General features: G+C 42.1%; 2 protein-coding genes across 2 annotated transcripts in view; both read left to right on the plus strand.

Annotated features, from left to right (window-relative positions):
* atosa (atos homolog A) overlaps positions 1-9,334 on the plus strand; it is a 37,716-nt gene extending 28,382 nt beyond the window's left edge. Inside the window, exons 5-12 of the mRNA XM_086270885.1 lie at positions 186-2,067; positions 2,283-2,408; positions 2,965-3,053; positions 5,226-5,316; positions 5,611-5,769; positions 5,890-5,958; positions 6,695-6,894; positions 7,025-9,334. Coding sequence (XP_086127011.1) covers positions 186-2,067; positions 2,283-2,408; positions 2,965-3,053; positions 5,226-5,316; positions 5,611-5,769; positions 5,890-5,958; positions 6,695-6,894; positions 7,025-7,178 — 2,770 coding nt within the window. The 3' untranslated portion in view covers positions 7,179-9,334. The remainder of the gene's footprint in view (positions 1-185; positions 2,068-2,282; positions 2,409-2,964; positions 3,054-5,225; positions 5,317-5,610; positions 5,770-5,889; positions 5,959-6,694; positions 6,895-7,024) is intronic.
* A 995-nt stretch (positions 9,335-10,329) lies between these two features.
* Positions 10,330-15,598, plus strand: arpp19a (cAMP-regulated phosphoprotein 19a). Its single transcript, XM_086271008.1, has 3 exons — positions 10,330-10,542; positions 11,237-11,359; positions 14,153-15,598. The coding sequence occupies exons 1-3, from the start codon at positions 10,486-10,488 to the stop codon at positions 14,321-14,323; spliced, it is 351 nt and encodes a 116-aa protein (XP_086127134.1). The 5' UTR covers positions 10,330-10,485; the 3' UTR covers positions 14,324-15,598.
* Positions 15,599-19,302: the final 3,704 nt, after the last annotated feature.

A 19,302-nucleotide genomic window follows, 5' to 3' on the forward strand; every position in this document is an offset into this window, starting at 1 on the left:
TCAGTCAAGCTTCCACACTAGTGCTAGTTCCACACTAAAGCGAAAGTTATGTTAGTTGCACATTTATATACACATGTGTAAGGTTTGTGTGCATAGCTAAAATGTTATTACAGCCCAGAACGTTCTTTTAAACTTAACAGTTAACGGGACCCTGTTTATTGAATCAGGATTTTTCCATCCAATAGGATCAGTGCTGCTGATGAAGAGTTGGTGTGGCAGTTTTCCCAACCACCTTCAGAGCACATATTCCCAGTCCCCAATGTTTCCCAGAGTGTTGCACTGCAGGTCCGTGTCCAGTCGCTCCCCAGACAGCCCACCTATCCCACCCTAGCCTGCAGCATCCATACCGGCCTTCCTCCGCTTTACAGTAAGACTCCCAGCCTCAACCCAAACCTTAACAGCCATGGTGGCCTGCCCACCCTCAAAAAGAACCAGGACCCCAGTAAGGACAACCTCCTCAACAACTCTAATACGTACAGCAAGAGCTCCAACTCAATGTCCAGCCTTCTCCTCAATGGTTTACCCATTCCCAATCTCCCCATCAACAACATCCCCATTAACAGCCTTCCTCACACATCTGTGCCACATCCATACAGCAAGAAGAGCCAAGAGCATGGTGAAAATCACTCGTATCAGAACGGAGAGCTCCCACAGGGCAACGCCCCCCAACGTCAGGGCTCCCCACTCTTCCACAGGCCCTCTCACTCCCCCACGCCATCCCGCTCCCACTCCCCCTCCCCACTTCCTACAAGTAAAGCAGGGAAGTGGCTGTACTCAGCTCTCAATGGTTCATCTGAACCCACACAGGTAGAAGACTATGGTTCTTGTACCAGCAACAACAACGAGAGGTCAAAGAGTGCACTCCCCGAGCCTCTGAGAGCTTTTAAGAATTTTTCCATGGCCGAGCCACCCCGCTGCCCCTCCCCGAGGCCTGCTGCACCTGAGACAAACCCACTGATTGGTTCCCTGCTGCAGGAGAGACAGGAAGTTATTGCCCGTATTGCACAGAGGCTCAACTTTTGTGACCCCACAGCACCCCCACTCCCTCCCGGCCTTTTTGCTTCTGACAACCCTCCCAAAGCCATGTGGGGCAGTAACCATGATGATATAACTGCCAGTAAGACCAAAGAGCTTGAGGTACCGCCCTATGAGTCTGTGGGACATGTGTGGCCCACCCCGTTTAACACACCTGTGACTGACACTTCTTTCGGGAAATGGGAAAGCTCCTCCCCTAAACCTGCAGCCTGCAGGAGGCTAAAAATGACTGAGACAAGAGACAGAGAAGAGGAGAGGAACGGGGAGAAGGAGTCAGACAGAGAGAAGGAGAAAGACAGGGAGAGGGATACAGACAGCTCTCTGATTGCCCAAGCAGTTCAAGACATTACTAGGCTCATCCAGGAGAGACTGTCTGTCCCCTCTCTGTCCCCCCGGCACAGCAGAAGCGGCAGCCCTCTGCACCATACTCACACAACAACAGTGACACACACAGTCCGCACATACTCGCACACCACACACATCCCACATGCCCCACACACTGCCACCAACGGCTACACCAACGGCCACATACCTAGCCACGAACCTCACAGAGGCAGCACGCACACCGCTGCCACACACACGCCTGTTTGCACAGACAAGCCCCGAGTTGATCGGGGTTCCGAATGCCATTCTCCCCGGGCCCAAAATGGTGCTCAGTCTACACTTGAAGAACCCTCATTCAGAGGCCAGTCCCATGCACAGGCTGGTCAGCGTTTACGAACTCCTCCAAAGGAAAAGCTCAGAGTCAGGACACCCAGCAGCCATGAATCCCCCCCTGCCTCCCCCCTCATTGAAAACCGCTCCTGGCAAGCCCAGATTTCGAACTGGACTTGCGACTACGCCAGCCCAAACATGAACTGTAACAGAAGCCACGACCACAGCAAGCCTCAAGCTCAATCCCAGATGCAAATGCAGATGCAAAACTGCAAACCTGCCCAGGCCCCGACCCTCCAGGATGAGAACCAGGCACCCTCAGATTCTGGATGCTCCAGCACATCAAGTCTAGATATGACTCCACCTTCTACTGTTCTCGTAAGACAATTCTTTCTCTAATGAGCATTGTCCAGTATGTGTGATACCCTCATCAATAATGTATCACACCTGTGCTCATCACAGTTTTATATGTAAGACAAAAAAAAGGTAACAGAGTAACATGCTTTATTCTAAGTTCAGCTGGGGTAGGAAGATGATGTAAGTTCACTTGTCCACTTGCAAGCTGTTTTAATGTATTCTCTCTATACTCCCAGCGTACTCAGAGTCCCTCCCCTCTGCGTCCCTGCAACAGCTGGAAGAAACAGAATCGCCACTCATTAGACGCTACAGCAACCAAGGCCTTCCACCCCTGCACTGGCCTGCCTCTGCTCTCCAGCCCTGTAAGTAACACACAAGCACACACACATTCATGTACAGTAGCTTCATGTCTTCTAACTGAAACAGTTCTCAGCTTCAAAATTGAACATCTGCGGAAAAGACACTTGAGTCAGATGCAGGCTTACCTAATGTTTTAGCTATGCTTTAATAGTCACTGTCAGAGTCCATGCAAGTCTTTGTCATAACACCATGCTCACCACCTCTTGTTGAAGCATTACTCACAGTGCTTCACCAATGAATATACTACAGTACTTTAAATGTTGATGATTAGGATAGCTTTTTTTTTGGGCTGCTGGGCTACTGAGTAGTTTTTCAGCGTTGATGTGCACACGTGGCGATACGTAAGCTAAATGACTCATCAGCATCTCACCAGTCACAAGTTTCATCATCACAGTTTCTTCTGATCACTTTTACACATACTGTAAACACACACACACACACACACACACTTAAGTCTCACCAGCAGCAAGCTGACACATGCAGGTCATGACACTCTCTCTATAAAAAATATAAATAAATAAAAATATGTGTTGATGGTGTCCTGTGTGTCTGCTACAGGTTCCTCAGAGGAAAAGTCAAACAGGATACTTTGACCTGGACACCTCTGTGGCTGGCTGTAAGGGTTTGCCTTGGGCCTCTGGGAAAAGGTATACATTTTCTCACCTGGGATCTGTGTTACTATAGTTACTAGTTTCCAACTCATTTTGTACAAGAAACTAAGTTTTGGGCGCTTTGACTAGTTACAATGCAGTCTTTTGTCTTACAGTTACCTCCCACATTATCTGATGATTACAGTACCATCTGGATCTAGTTACTCATACTTTTCATCATGATTTTTAAAACCTACATGTTTCGCTCACTTTCCAGGCTCACAGCTTTTATTATATGTAACAAATATCGAGAAAAACTTGAAGATGGAGGTATTTTGTTTATTATACAGCTTATATTGTAAAGTACAGAAAATTCAGATCCTAATCACACCCGAACCCTTGGATACAAAAGCCTCAGATAAACAGTTGCATAAATCAGGCTGTGTGAGAAAAGATGAGACCATAGCAGCTTCACAGAGGGCTAAAGCTGGGTCAGCCCCGTTCTGCTGACTTTTCCTCTCACAGTGCCACCTGCTGAAGCTCTGCTGTACTGTGACTGCATCTAGAAATGCACACACGCAGCTCAAAATGGCAGACAGCACTGAACTGGCTTTATATACACAGAGATTCATGGCTCTGCCTACACACAGCAAATGTGGGTGGAAGCTCAGTGCTGCTTTTTTGTACAGCAGATGTTTGAAGAGTTTGGTATTCGGGGGTGAAAGGTCATTTTAGCTGTTTAAAAGAGCTGTTTTGCTCTGGTTGGTAAAAGGCACTATATGATATTATTTGTTTATATTTCGCCAAAAACATATGGTTGATTGAAAGAGTCATATGTAAAGTTTCTATGTTGTGACCTGTGGGCCTGAACACTTTATTTGCACTTCAAATGAATTAGGATTTCAGAGTAACCAACATTTCAAGTTGCCACTCGTGTTTATACACAGATGGAAGCCGGTTTGAGATCATTTTAGCTCACCTGAGACGCATATCTATTAAGGCACACTAGAAATGTGTGCCATGTAAATACCTTTAGGCATTTACATTAGGGCTGCTCGATTATGGCAAAAATGATAATCACGATTATTTTCACTGAAATTGAGATCACGATTATTTGACGATATTTATTTAACCCTTTAAGACCTACTATAGAACCAAGTCCACCAGAGCTTATATTATTTTTTTTACATGCTGTAGTGCCATTTGTGGGAGCATTTCAAGTTGCTATACATCAATACAACTGTTATAGCCCATATTTTAATAATATGTATGCATTAAGTCCATAGTAATTACATAAATTGCAAAAAAGTGCAATAAACTACAAAAAAAATTGAAAATCGCTTTTGTTTTGTTTACATATATTTCTACTTGGAGAAATTTAAAAGGTTTATCCCTCGAAACTTTAAATACAATAAAGTTGCAAAAAATAGTTTCCCACCACAGGAAATTTATTTTGAGTGTCTTCATAGTTTTATTTTGGAGATACAGCAATTTTTATATACTGCAGGAAAAACAAAAAACAATCCTATGATGCAAATTTGCAAAGAAAACAGCAGGTGCATCATTTCACTGTGGGAAGTGTTACGAACAGCTGATAGGAACGGCAAAGCGTGTTTCTGGAATATTATGTTTTTGTTCCTGCAAGCGCTTTTTATGCAATTTTTGCAAAGCTATATGTGGAACGAAACCGTGACCGAGGACAAGCTGATGGTATAAGATGTAAGTACAACTCCTCCGGTTTCATATGCAAAACAAATTATTGCGCTAGCTTACACGGTTCAGGTTCTACAGGGATTTAAAAATAGTTACGCAAAACGGAGCGTGCTGCTCTGACCGGCTTTAAAGGGTTAACAATGACTTTAAAAAATAATATAAAATAGTGTGCAACACCACTGAAGTTTTTTTTTTTTTAAACTCTCTTTTCAACCAACAGCAGTCACTCTCCAAATAACTTCTGCTTAGCTTTCCGAGCTTCCCTCGGGTCCTCTTAATCAGCGGTCTCCAACCTTTTTTGCGCCACGGACGGTTTATGCCCGACAATATTTTCACAGACCGGCCTTTAAGGTGTCGCGGATAAATGAGGGAGGGGCTAATAATCGGCTCAGTCATTTTTAATGATCGTTGAAAGCCCAGATCGTAATCGTGATTAAAATTCGATTAATTGAGCAGCCCTAATTTACATAACGCATTTAAAAACGTGTTGATCCAGCATGTGTTTTTTTACTACAGGGTGTGTCTAAAGAGAGAGGGGTACACTGATGAGTCACAGCAGCTGTTCAGTGCTAGTGCTCCACCTGCCAGTCTGCTGGGAAACTTTGAGGTATAGCACACAAACACAGAATCATCTGTTCTCTTCAGCTATCGTTTTTGACATTAGCTCAAGTCCGATTCTCCTTTTTGGATCCCTAAACTGTCACATTCTCAAAGGGATTTAACCTCGAGCAACCACCATACTGCAGGTTGTACTTTTTTTTTTAAAAGAAAAATGAAAACATAGCTGTGAAACATGGTCTAACAAGTCCTGATTTTAAAACTTTCAAGTGAAAACCAAAACTGTGTCAACCTGTAGAAAAGTAAGAGTGACATTTTTAAAGCTGAACTTATGTCCCATTAGGAGTGTGTGCTGAACTACCGCCTGGAGCCTTTAGGGACAGTGGAGGGTTTCACAGCAGAGGTCGGCGCCAGCGGATCCTTCTGCCCCAGTCACCTTACCTTACCTGCAGATGTGTCATTCTATAGTGTCTCTGATGACAACGCTCCCTCACCATATATGGTAAAATTTCTTTTTCTATAAATTAATAATAAAGCCCCCTAAGCCTAGAGATAAAACCATATTAGCTCATGTGTGTTACTTCTGTTTGCCTGTTTTTGATTGCCATGTGTTTTCTGGCAGGGTGTGATAAACCTGGAGTCCCTGGGAAAAAGGGGCTATCGTGTACCTCCATCAGGAACCATTCAAGTGGTGAGGATTTTCTTTCACAGTTGACAGTAGACATGTTTTCAAAATATAGCTACATCACAGCGTGGCTGAGAACAAAGAGCAGATTACAGGAAGTAACAAAAGTGAATGGAGACTCCTTGTGGATGTAGAGGAAACTGCATCATTAAACATACAGGGACCTGTTCAAGGCTGTTTTGTTTCATTTATAGTGCAGAAAGCTCTTATCTCCTTAATACTCGGATTACATTGTTGGGATTGTAGGTATAGAGGAATAGTCATATTATGTATCTTGATCACAGCATGTAAAGTGTAAAAAAATATTTGCTATAGTTAAATGGTAAAATGGTAAATGGCCTGTATTTATATAGCGCTTTACTAGTCCCTAAGGACCCCAAAGCGCTTTACATATCCAGTCATCCACCCATTCACGCACACATTCACACACTGGTGATGGCAAGCTACATTGTAGCCACAGCCACCCTGGGGCGCACTGACAGAGGCGAGGCTGCCGGACACTGGCGCCACCGGGCCCTCTGACCACCACCAGTAGGCAACGGGTGAAGTGTCTTGCCCAAGGACACAACGACCGAGACTGTCCAAGCCGGGGCTCGAACCGGCAACCTTCCGATTACAAGGCGAACTCCCAATTCTTGAGCCACGATATTTTAGTTAAATGAAAGACAGTGTTAAAACTTATTACAAAGCCTGACTTTAAAATGGTTTTAACCCTGCCATGCTCTCCGGTTAAACCCCTCAGACCTTATTCAACCCTAACAAGACAGTGGTAAAGATGTTTGTTGTGATGTACGACCTACGAGCCATGCCAGCTGGACACCAGACCTTCTTACGCCAGAGGACCTTCTCTGTTCCCGTCCGTCGTGACACAAACAATCAGACCAGCAGGAAACCCCTCGCCCTGGGCCAGGGACGAACCTTGCGCTACCTCATTCACCTGAGGTGAGATGGCTGTTATTTTTGTCTGAACACTCAAAGTGGAGCATATCCAGCAGCACCCATGTTTATACTCCCATTTTCATGCTTTTGGCCTGTCATTTCATGCTTTTCTCCCTCTCCCAACCTCTACCAGGTTCCAGAGCTCTAAGTCTGGGAAGATCTACCTCCATAGGGACATCCGTCTGCTGTTTTCCAGGAAGTCCATGGAGGTGGACAGCGGTGCTGCCTACGAGCTCCAGTCCTTCACAGAGTCCCCTGTTGACCCGCCGTACTCTTCCCGCTGCTGAGGCCTGAAGCCCTCCCTCCTCCACCCGGCAGGCCACTACTGAAACATTAGTCACAACTTGATGCCAGCGACAGACTCAGACCGTTAGTCCATTTGAAAAGAGACGAGGTTTAAGGACCAGAGTCAAAAGCCTCTCATGGTCTGTCTCCACAAACTTATGTTTCATCCCCTGTCATCCAAAACTGGCAAAGGGGGCAGCAAGCTGAGATCCTAGGAGACTCATCAGAAATAAAAGCTTGTTCTCTGTTAAGCTTACAGCTTTGGAGCAGAGTGGCTGAGTCAAAAGTTTCGGTTTTAGGATGTATTTCTAATGTTGTACTCCTGGTCAATATGTGTTTAACAGATTTCATGGGTAACATGCTTACCTTCTATTGTGTGTATCCCCTCCAGCGTCTTGCAGGATAGTAGACACACATAAAGTTAGACAAAAAATTTATTTGAAAAGAGTCGAGGCGTTAAATCGAAATGTTAATTGGACCTATTGAGTGTGAAATAAGAAATAATTTGTTTCTAATTGAATGTGATGGCCTTTTAATAATAAACGATTCCGATTTTAAATTTTTCAAGATTAGATTGACCCAGCTGAACGTGTACTCAGTTTTCTCTCTGTGATTCCTGAGCTCGGAGCAGAGGTTGTGCATATAGATGAAGAACCCTATGGCAAACTGCGATGCAACATATACCATGGACCACTGAAAGAAAAAAAACAAAACAGCAACAACAAAAAAAAACAGTCGAACGAGCAATCAAGATAGACTTACGTGAAAGCATCACAGCAGAACATCAGAAGTGCACTGTGGATTTTTTTTTCTCAATGTAACTGGAAATGAAACAGAAAATAGAAATATTCTAATACTTTTGTACTGTTACAAAACCACTTTATTGGAAGTGTTGCAATAGAAAGAATAACCTTAGTTTAGTGTTTACACATTCACTTTCAGTTTACTTACCATCGGTTTATTTAATATTTAAATATTTCAGTTATTACTTGTGACGTCTGCCATGCTAAGATGATGTAGTGCAAACTGTATATCATAGTATGTATTTTTGACATTAATATTCAAATCTGAAAAAATATATCTATATATCTTCTAAAGCAATTTGGAATCTGCTGTGTCTCTTTGTGGTTTTAATTCTCACACTATGTTTCCTGTTCTGCCTTTTGATGTGTCTTGATGCTCACCTCCGTCTTTATGTGCAAACAGTAACTGGTTTTCTGCTAAATGCAAGATAAAAGGTGCATAAGAGAACGTGGGAATGGCAAGAATGATGTGTGGGGTGTGATAGCTGATTTTCAGCTGTCACACCCCCACACATTTTTTTTTTTTTTTAAACATTGGCCAGTAGTCACTGACTCATCCTGGTGCAAAACAACACTATAAATACATGTGTTGAGATCTGTTACTGACAGCCCTTGTTTTTAGTACATTGTTGATGTTTTTCAAACACAGACAGCATAGCGCACTCTTTGGGATGAGTCACAAGCATTCCTTGTATATTAGGCTGTAATCAGTAAAAGTATATGCACATGAACCATTTTAATCACAATGAGAGTAAAAACGGTATATCTGAGGTGTAAGTGAAAGTTTAAACACAAGTTAAATTGCTTTATGTAATTACAGAAATTTGTTTCGTTTTGTTTTTCTCCGGTTCAAAACAGTGAGTCTTTGTTACCATACACCCCAAATGCATTTCAGATATTTCAGTTATTTTTTTTTATCAGTCTCTCAATTTGTAAAACTGAGAATAGGCTAAACTTAACCAAATTTATAAAATAAATAACTGCGATGTTTTTGAAAATCGTACATTGCTGATGAAAACTAACTTTTTCTTTTCTGAAAAAGTTAAATTTTAGAGAATCCTGATCAACTTTTATACTGTTTCCAGGGCTTTTATTTTGAAAATCAAACCAACTGAATAGTTTCCTATATTGGAGGACTTTATTTAGAAAATTACATAATTTTTCATATTTTTTATTAAGAAACTGGGGGCTTGTATTGTATCTGACACACACCTGTTGGGCACTGTCAGGGTCTAGGCCTGTGGTCTGTTGTCCTTCAGTGTGTGTCTGAGAAAGAGGAAAGGAAATTGTGAATGGCATCTGTGAAAACTTGATGTTAAGAGCAATGTTGCCTATAAGCTGCGTGCGTGCAGCTTATAGGGACATATATAGATATCTATATATCTATCTATAGATAGATATAGAGCCAAATAATAAATGGATTGCACCAAATTCTTTTAATTAACTTGTTGAAAGAATGACTTGACATGACTTCCAGCTTACATAACCACCGGATCCACCATGCAAGGTATTTCCAGGTATTTTGCCTTTAAAATGATAGATTTCTGGAATCTGAGGTATCATAACAAAGATTAAATGACTGGTCGTTTACAGCTTGAAGGATCCTCTTTGTTGTCAATACAATGATTGGAGATGACTAGAAAAGTTTTACTTTTGATACAATAAGATCCTTTTGAAGGGGTAGTGTGAATATCATTGATTTTAAGTAAAAGGGTTTAAGAAGTAATGCAAGTACACTTGTTCAAGTAGACTATTTAAACTTGTTTCTTGGCACACTGTGGGGGCCCTTAGCATGATCTGAGCTAAATCCCACATCCAACGTGTTGATTGCTGCTGATCGTGTCATCCCTTTATGGCCAGTGTACTCATATTCTAATGGCGGCTTCCAGCAGCATAACGCATCATGTCACAAAAGCTCAAATCATTTCAAACTGGTTCATTAAACATGTCAATACATTTCTAAAAAATGACAAATGGGTTCTGAAACATTATTCGTTTACGCTGCACGTGCTCATATTTGGCTCTTTTTTTCTTCTTTTTTTTTTTAAATCAGAAGGAAAAACAAATTACTCTGGGGGTGGGTATAAAAAGAAAACACTTTATTTTGTATAGCTGTATTCCTCTTGGTTTTGTGCAATGAGATGTAGTGAGGAAACGGAAAATAAATCGGCCAGCATTAAGCGGTGCCGAGCTCTCCATCCTCCAGATCTGCGGATTATTTTCTGAGATCTGGATTTGTGACACAGCACTTGGACCCAGCAGCTGATCTTTGTGTCATTATGCAACCTAAATCTGAACTCCGTACCCGGTGCGTGTGCATGGCGGGAGCGCGCGTGGTGTCTCCGCATGTGACGTAGTATTGTGTGCGGGAGTGAGCGCTCGGCAGCTCTCGGTTGGGTTCGGTGAGTCAGAGTCGAATCGGGCGAGCAACACGCGAGCGGGGGATTTGTGGAACACTTGTTCGGCTGGTGAGCGGTCTCCTGACAAAAATCACAACTGTTTAAACATGTCGGGGGATAACGAAGAGACTCAGACAGCTGAGGAGACGCCGGTGGAAGAGAAGGTAAACGCGGGCTTTTCCTCACGAGCCCCGGGGACGGTTGCTTCGTGGTAACCTAACACTGTAGCTTAGCTTCTCCTCTTCCTCTATTTCGTTGTTGACATATAAATCACAACTAGCTACCGAGACCCAGGTAGATTAATATTGTTCGTCGGGTATCCTAACGATCTTCTATTACGTAGTAATTCGCGCTTTGTCTTTCAGCTGGAAGTGTTTTGACGCTAGCTGACGTGACATTCAAAGCGTCTATTAGCTTAGCTGCTAAAAAAAATTAGCTTAGCTCATTCAGCACAGTGACAGTTCTCTTTAAACTAGAAGTGCTAAATCAGGGCCTGTCTAATTAACTGTCTTGCCAGCCTGGCTATTGATAGCGTGATTTTTATTTTATTTTTTTAAAACAGAAACGAGTATCCCAACCGGTGGTCCAACCTACACATTACTAGCTAGTAGGATATGCTAATGCTTCTGTCTAGCTTGTTTAGCGGGAGCGGTGAATTTAAACGCTTTTCCATGGAGGACCACCCTTTGCCACCAACGTATTCAGTAAAGTTGTTCAATAAGCAGCCTTCAAACGTCATTAGATAGGTTTTATTCATAGTTTTACGGGCTTAAACGTCTGTGTAAGTGTGGTGCTGTCTGGAGCTACCAGCTGACCGAGAGCTGATTAATCTAATCTTATGCTTCTGTTTGTTTACAGGAGGTTCAGGAAAAGACGATCAGCCCCGAGAAGGCAGAAGAGGCTAAACTGAAAGCAAGATATCCAAATTTGGGAAATAAACCCGGAGGGTCGGATTTACTTCGGAAACGCCTTCAGAAAGGGGTGAGTAATCTCATGTGTTTGTCTTCAAAACATAAAGGGTTCACTTTAGGATTGTCCTTGAAGCTTTTGCTATTTTATATAGGTGCGCTACACGGTCCTGACTAGCAAGTTATTGGTGTTGGACATAGTTAATAGAGAAATATGTCCAGCCCAGTTTATCAGGAAATTAAACTGAGAAACTGACACATATTGGGGGGTTTCTGTTTTATTTTTCTTTGGTTTTTTTAACTTATAAAATGAGTATATTTCCAGAATTGTCTTCCATAGAAAACAGTTCAGTCTCGGTAAAATCAACTTTGATTGTGGATGCAATTTAAGGATTTTCTGCTTCTGTCATGTTGTAAAATCTGGGACAGCAGAGAATCGAAAATAGGTTTAGGTTTAAATAACTTGCGATTGGCACCGTAATAATTACTTGACTTTTTAAAAGTAATCACCTGTCAGTAGAAGACCATCTAATATCTGCTGAAGGGCTTAATAATATATCACAGCATGATTTAACCTGTGTGGTCAGCTTCCAGGAAATTTTCCATTCTCTTTTAGAACATTTTAGTAATCATGTTTGTTGTGATAATAATACACTAACCAAGATTAATTTTCTTTGAATAAATAAATATTTTTCTTGTACTTCTCACAAGAAATTACCTGCTGCAGTAATTTCTTTTTGAAAAACTGATGTTCCCTAAAATTATTATTCGCAAGTGATGCTAGTTTCAGTCATTGTGCAGAAGTACTGTTTATAAGGGTGGGGAAACCTGCAGTCAGCTGAAACTGAAGAAGTCACTTGGATGAGTGATGAAACTTTTCTCCCACTTAAAGCGCTATGTCCAGATGAACAGAATCAACTTTTTGGGATTTCCTTACCTGGGTGACACTAGTTTTTTCTTTTTCTAGTTTTTGCATTTAATTTGCTGATCAAGATTGTTACTGAGTGTATGTGTTCTAATGTTATACTGTGTGTATTTCTCATAGTGGATGTTTTTCTTTCAGTGTTTGCATGGTCCTCTCTGAGGAAAGTTTGTCTTGGCAATTTGGCATTTATATTTCCTGTGTGATACCCTGAGAGACCACAGAAAGCCTCCACCAGTTGTCAATAAGAAAAAAGAAAGACCTGGTTAAAATTCCTTAATAAAATCTCAGGAGTGTACCTTTTTGATCTACAGGGTGGGCCATTTATATAGATACACCGTAATAAAATGGGAATGGTTGGTGATATTAAAGTCCTGTTTGTGGCACATTAGTATATGTGAGGGGGCAAACTCCTCAAGATGGGTGGTGACCATGGTGGCCATTTAGAAGTCGGCCATCTTGGATACAACTTTTGTCTTTTCAATAGGAAGAGGGCCATGTGACACATCAAACTTACTGGTAATGTGACAAGAATAACAATGGTGTGCTTGGTTTCAATGTAACTTTATTCTTTCATGAGTTATTTACAAGTTTCTGACCACTTATAAAATGTGTTCAATTTGCTGCCCATTGTGTTGGATTGTCAATGCAACCCTCTTCTCCCACTCTTCACACACTGATAGCAACACCACAGGAGAAATGCCAGCACAGGCATCCAATATCCGTAGTTTCAGGTGCTGCACATCTCGTATCTTCACACCATAGACAATTGCCTACAGATGACCCCAAAGATAAAAGTCTAAGGGGGTCAGATCGGGAGACCTTGGGGGCCATTCAACTGGCCCACGACGACCAATCCACTTTCCAGGAAACTGTTCATCTAGGAATGCCTGGCACCCATAATGTGGTGGTGCACCATCTTACTGGAAAAACTCAGGGAACGTGCCAGCTTCAGTTCATAAAGAGGGAAACACATCATCATGTAGCAATTTCAAATATCCAGTGGCCTTGAGGTTTCCATTGATGAAGAATGGACCCACTATCATTGTACCCCATATACTGAGACTTTTCAAAATAAACAATCACGTGAAAGAGCAGATTATTTACAGATGAGAAGTAAAAAAAGAGCCGCCAGGTGCTAAAAAATAAACCTTAGACTCAAACTCATTGAGATGCTGGAGTTGTTAAGGGTGCCATTTGTGAGTAGCTAATATCCGCCGAAGAGATGTTCGACTAATGCCACTCTCCAGCGACATGCGGCGAGTGCTACGCTGTGGGCTCTTGCTGAATGAAGCTAGGACAGCCACTGATGTTTCTTCATTAGTGACAGTTTTCTTGCGACCACATTTTGGCAAATCCAACACTGAACCAGTTTCACGAAACTTAGCAAGCAGTTTGCTAACTGTAGCATGTGAGATTGGTGGTCTCGCAGGGTGTCTTGCATTGAAATCTGCTGCAATGACCCGGTTACTGCGTTCACCAGATATCGACACAATTTCAATCCGCTCCTCACGTGTTAACCTCTTCGACATGTCAATGGCTGTGAACAAAGAGAAACTTGTAAATAACTCATGAAAGAATAAAGTTACGTTGAAACCAAGCACACCATTGTTTTTCTTGTCACATTACCAGTAAGTTTGATGTGTCACATGGCCCTCTTCCTATTGAAAAAACAAAAGTTGTATCTAAGATGGCCGACTTTTAAATGGCCACCATGGTCACCACCCATCTTGAGGAGTTTGCCCCCTCACATATACTAATGTGCCACAAACAGGACTTTAATATCACCAACCATTCCCATTTTATTACGGTGTAAATGGCCCACCCTGTAGATCGCAGTTTGTGGGATTTACTCTGACATTTAAAAAATTAGACATTTTTAAATTGGTGTCTATTTTCATTGGTGCCACTTTTGTTTAATTTGAATCTTCTGTTTTTCTGCAGCAAAAGTACTTTGACTCTGGTGACTACAACATGGCAAAAGCGAAGATAAAGAACAAACAGCTGCCAACAGCTGCACCAGAGAAGACCGAGATCACAGGGGACCACATCCCCACCCCCCAGGACCTGCCCCAGAGGAAACCCTCTCTTGTGGCCAGTAAACTGGCAGGCTGATGTACACGCAGCCTCAGATGGCCCCCTCAGCACCTCCCAGCCCCTAATCCTCTCCACTTAAGTCTCAGAGATTTAATATTACCTCTCCTATGTCTCACTTTATCACTCCACCCTCTCCACACTGGCCTGGGCCCCACCCAACTGGATTCCACACCTCCAGGTCAACCATGTCAAATCCTCTTTTTTGTTTCAACCCACCCTTTGGCTTTTTCTCTACTGCCACCACATCCTTTCCTCTGTTATTGTCCTCCTACATTTCCTTCATGTCTTGTCTTTACCTCCATGTTTGTCCATGTACACTGAAGAAACGGTCTGTGATGCCTCTGAACAATGGATGGACAGCAGATATGACTGTTTACGAGCTGAAGTGAGGGGCGAGCAGCAGAAGCTTGCATCTTGTGAGGTTTGGGCGCGGGGGGGATTTAGTGTGGTGTTCAGTCTGGAGATTATGATTGTGTGTGTGTGTGTGTATGTATCTGATATATATTTGTCTGGCACAGGGGCAGAATGTTTTACATCAGATTTGTATTATTCACTGTATGACCTTACTCTAAATTATGCTGTCAATATGCTTGAATGATTGAATATAGTAATTCAGAGGCCAAGTTCCATTTTATTAACACTATGATTGTGTCTGCATTAAAGGACCTTGCAGTAAAGGCTGGGGTGTCACTTTGAACTGCATGTGTGATGCTGGGCTCCCGAAGGTGAAGCTTCACATACTGCATTTTTATTCATCAAGGTGCACTGAGCAGATGTTTAAAAGAGATGCTAAAAAGCTTGGGTGCGGCTCAAATGCTGGTAGCAGGTAGTTCCTTCAAGAAGTGTCAGAAATAGATCCTCTTCTTAAAAGAGCAAAATGCAGTGTTTTTAAGTTTACACTGTGTGCTGCTCCATTTTATATGCCGACACAGTCCTCTCCTAAGGATGGAGTCATCATGAATGAATCAGGTTTTAAAGGGTTAGAGGGGATACAGGACCTGAAGGGTAAAATCCTTCAGAGGGACCAGTCTTTATGCTGTATACATTGGTGGACAAAAACAAGGAACAAATAGTGTAAGTTGTGGGGAAATAATCTTGTGTAATCATGACTTAAAGTAGTTTTATCTTTAGCCCTGCATAGTGCTTTTCCAGAAGTTTTTACTGGCCAGATGCAATTTACTTGTGGTGTGATAAATCAAAGCTAGGACATCTGTCCAAGTTGTGCATGTACATGGCTGCCCTGCTGTCACATTGTGCCATTTTGTTTTGTAAATAAAGTAGTTTTGCACAATACTTTTGTGTAATCTTTAAAGACCTACGATGTATTTAAGGTGCTTTCAGATTGCTAATGTTTACATGGTAAATCTAATGTTTACATAGTAAGATTTAAAATAGTTTATTTTCTAGAAGTTAGAATATTTCTGTGTTCCAGGAGCCATAATTTAAGTACAGCTTTAAATAAGAATAAATATTCAAGCATCCATTTTCTTCTGCTTACCTTGGAATATGGTCACACAAGCAGAGGAGCCTAAATGTTTAGGCACGCCAGATTTGTCCAACTCGCCACTAGGTGGTGATAAGTTGACAGCTCAGTTCCTCTCTTCACCCAAGTGTCCAGAAGATATACTTGCAGATCTGATGATACTGTTACAAAATCCACCCTCGACATGCAACCAGGGTGTCCTGGTGTCATGTGCACTTAGGGGCACCCTTCTGTTCGAACATGGTGTTCGAACAGAACATTAGGCAGACCGTTCCTCCCAGTCACGCCCCACCAGGTCTCAGTGTCGTTTCCCCTGTAAGCATTCAAGTCCACCAGTAGGATGACAAAGTCACTAAATGGAGGACACTCAAGAGCCACACCCCGTCACTCCCAGAAGGCTGTGTTCTCTAAAATATCATTCGGTCCATAGGCACAAACCCAGTCACTGGCACAGGTAAGCAACCCCCTCATCCATGGGCGAAACCCCCCAGGGTGCATACAGCAAGCAATAGGGATACAAGGATACCCACCCTTGCCCACCGCCTCTCATTAAGGGCAATTCCAGGTGGCCTACATGGGTTAAGGCCTAAGTGCTCTCCCTTAAGCTCCCTCCCATTCCTGACTCCAGGGTGAGGCCTAGGTAGCCCTATCCCAGTCAGGGTAAGCTGGTCCCTTGTTCTCTTTTCCATTTCCTCACTCAGGACTAATTTGCCTTGGGAGACCTAACCAGGGCCAAAAACTCCAAACAAAATGGAGCCTGGGCTGTCATTAAAATACAACAGAATGAATACATCAATGGGGTGAAGAATACAAGAACAGCTTGGTAGAACAAAAAGGAGCTAAATACTTAAAACTAATTACAATACAATGTCATGTGAAGATGAATATGAATTATACACTGGTTCAACTCTTCGGTAAGACAAATATTTAATCAATCACATGGCAGAAACTCATTGCATTTGGGTATTAAGACATGGTAAAGACAGCCTGCTGGATTTCAAACATCGGAATGAGGGGGGGAAAGGTGATTTAATGGACTTATGACAGTTAGATGGTCTCATCTGACTATTTCAGAAAATGCGGATGTACTGAGATTTTTCCATACAACCATCTCTAGAGTTAACCGAGAATTGTCTGAAAAAAATAAAGAAAATATTCAGTGAACAGCAGTTCTCTGGGTGAAAGTGGCTTGTTGATGCCAGTGATCAGAGGAGAATGGCCAGACTGCTTGGAACTAATAGGAAAGTAACAGAAGCTAAAATAATCACTCATTACAACCAAGGTACGCAGAAGAGCATCTCTGGACACAACATGTCGAATCTTTGAAGCAGATTAGCTACAGCAGCAAAAAAAGTACACCAGGTGCCACTCATGGGTGGTTTTAAACAACACAGCCTACCTGAGTATTGTTGCTGACCATGTCTGTGGATACACACAGTGTACAGCAGGATAACACACATTGTCGCAAAGATCAAATCATCTCAAGCCAGTTTCTTGAGCCTTCAGTTTGTGCCAACTCTGGGGACAAATGTGTAAAATATTATAACAGCCAAGAGAGCATTTGTGGTTTTCATGCATTTATGATGATGATAAGGAGGAAGGAAGCACACACATGCATGCATAAGTGTTAATATTAGTATATTATTAATATTAACACAGTTTTCAATGTGAATTTTAAATATTAGATTCTGATCTAACAGATGTCTAAACTCATCTGTTGTTAAATTTCAGCCCCACTTTTCATATTTGTTGTCATTCCAGTTGTGCCCTGGCAGAATTTGTGATTTTTGGCCATTTTTCAGAGAATATGAATGACAATACAAAAACGTTTCTTTTACTCGTGGTCAGTCGTTGTGTTTGCCCTTTTCAAATCAGAATGACACTGATCAGAAATTTACATACCCTACCAAAAGTTTACATACCCTAGTTCCAGCACCGGATCCCCGCAGAGCTGCATTCCCAGCCCCCTACTGTACACCCTGTACACCTATAACTGCACACCAACCCAACCTAGCAGTGGCTGCACTTCCTCGATGCCCTAAGGAAGAATAAACTGGACCGGATAAACTGGACCTGCTGCTGACCTTCTAGCGCTCCTCAGTGGACAGCGGGCTCTCCGATTGGCTGGGTGTTTGGTACAGGGGCCACTACTAAGAACAGGAAGGCTGTGCAGCGGGTACCCCTCTGAGACCATCACCACATACTCTTATCTCAGAAAAACCAGGGCCATCACAGGTGACCCCTTGTACCCCTCTCACCACCTGTTTGGCCCACTGGCCTCTGGTCAATCAGGTCCCACACCTCCAGACTTACAAATAGCTTCTTCACACGCAGACTCAGACCAAGTCTTTTCTTTGCATTACTTCTAAGCACTTTGAAACCATTTTGTTCTCTGATTTTTTATACACACACGCACGCACGCACGCACGCACACACACACACACACACACACACACACACACACACACACTACAAGTAAACAGATCACAGGTGAGGAGGGTTACCTTTAGTAGTCATTTAAACCTCTTTGTGTCAACTTGTGTGTGTGTGTTATCATGCCAAAACTTCGAGGGTATGTAAACTTTTGATCAGTGTCATTTGGGGAGTTTGTGTCGTTATTTTGATTTAAAAAGGGCAAACACAACCACTGGCCACGAGTGAAAGAAAAGTTTTTGTAATATAATTCCTATTCTTTGAAAAATGGCCAAAAATCACAAATTCTTCCAGGGTATGTAAACTTATGAGCACAACTGTACATCAAACTTAGTATTCACCTCACCCTTACAGGGTGTGCACAGCGGGTTTTATCACATCAACAGAGTGAGTGACACAACAGCCACCTTGTGTGGTTAGCATTATACATCACAGTCACTGCAGAAAATGTATTTTACTGACAGAGAATGTTTTTTTAATCATCATTATGATCAAAATTATTTTAATAGGGACAATGCAATTTAACAATGACACAATACAGACCTTGACAGTGACGTGCTGTAAAGATACAACTATTTTTAATTTCCAGTCCTTGTCCCCTAGGTGGGTTTTTACATCGACAATTCACAAATAATATATGACTCACTTAGTTAACCAGAATATGTCACCTAAGGTTTTTGCTATATGTATATACAATTATGAAAATGAAACACAAATATATACCATTAAGGAGGCATTGTCACCAAGTGTATGAAAACTCAAAGAGGTGCCTGCATTGCTGGATGCAATAAATGCACTGAACATGAGTAGGTTTTATATCTGCCTAACCAATTGCATCAATGCCATTATATTATATATATCCCTGATGTTGGCTGCTGGGTGTGTGGAGAGATCACTTACTGTTTCCTTACTTGTCTTCTTAGGCACTGATTTTTCTGACTCACGCTAGGGTAGTACACACTACATGTAGATTATTTATCAGTTATCTGTCCTATATAAGTCGTGATTCTGACTGGATATTATTGCCATTGGTCTTGTGAACTATCACAGGTGATTTAACGTGGCTCTGTCCTGTGTTTCA

Source organism: Aulonocara sp. 'chitande type north' Nkhata Bay, linkage group LG1 (assembly GCF_057382095.1).
Source record: "Aulonocara sp. 'chitande type north' Nkhata Bay isolate Kocher_YH1m ecotype deep benthic linkage group LG1, A_spYH_male_GT1.1, whole genome shotgun sequence".
Taxonomy (NCBI): Eukaryota; Metazoa; Chordata; class Actinopteri; order Cichliformes; family Cichlidae; genus Aulonocara; species Aulonocara sp. 'chitande type north' Nkhata Bay.

What these genes read in the sequence shown, in the direction of transcription:
- arpp19a (XM_086271008.1), top strand. Translation starts at nt 10,486, where the DNA reads ATGTCGGGGGATAACGAAGAGACTCAGACAGCTGAGGAGACGCCGGTG. An exon ending in AGACGCCGGTGGAAGAGAAG is followed by an intron (nt 10,543 to 11,236) that starts GTAAACGCGGGC and finishes GTTTGTTTACAG; the next exon opens with GAGGTTCAGGAAAAGACGAT. An exon ending in GGAAACGCCTTCAGAAAGGG is followed by an intron (nt 11,360 to 14,152) that starts GTGAGTAATCTC and finishes GTTTTTCTGCAG; the next exon opens with CAAAAGTACTTTGACTCTGG.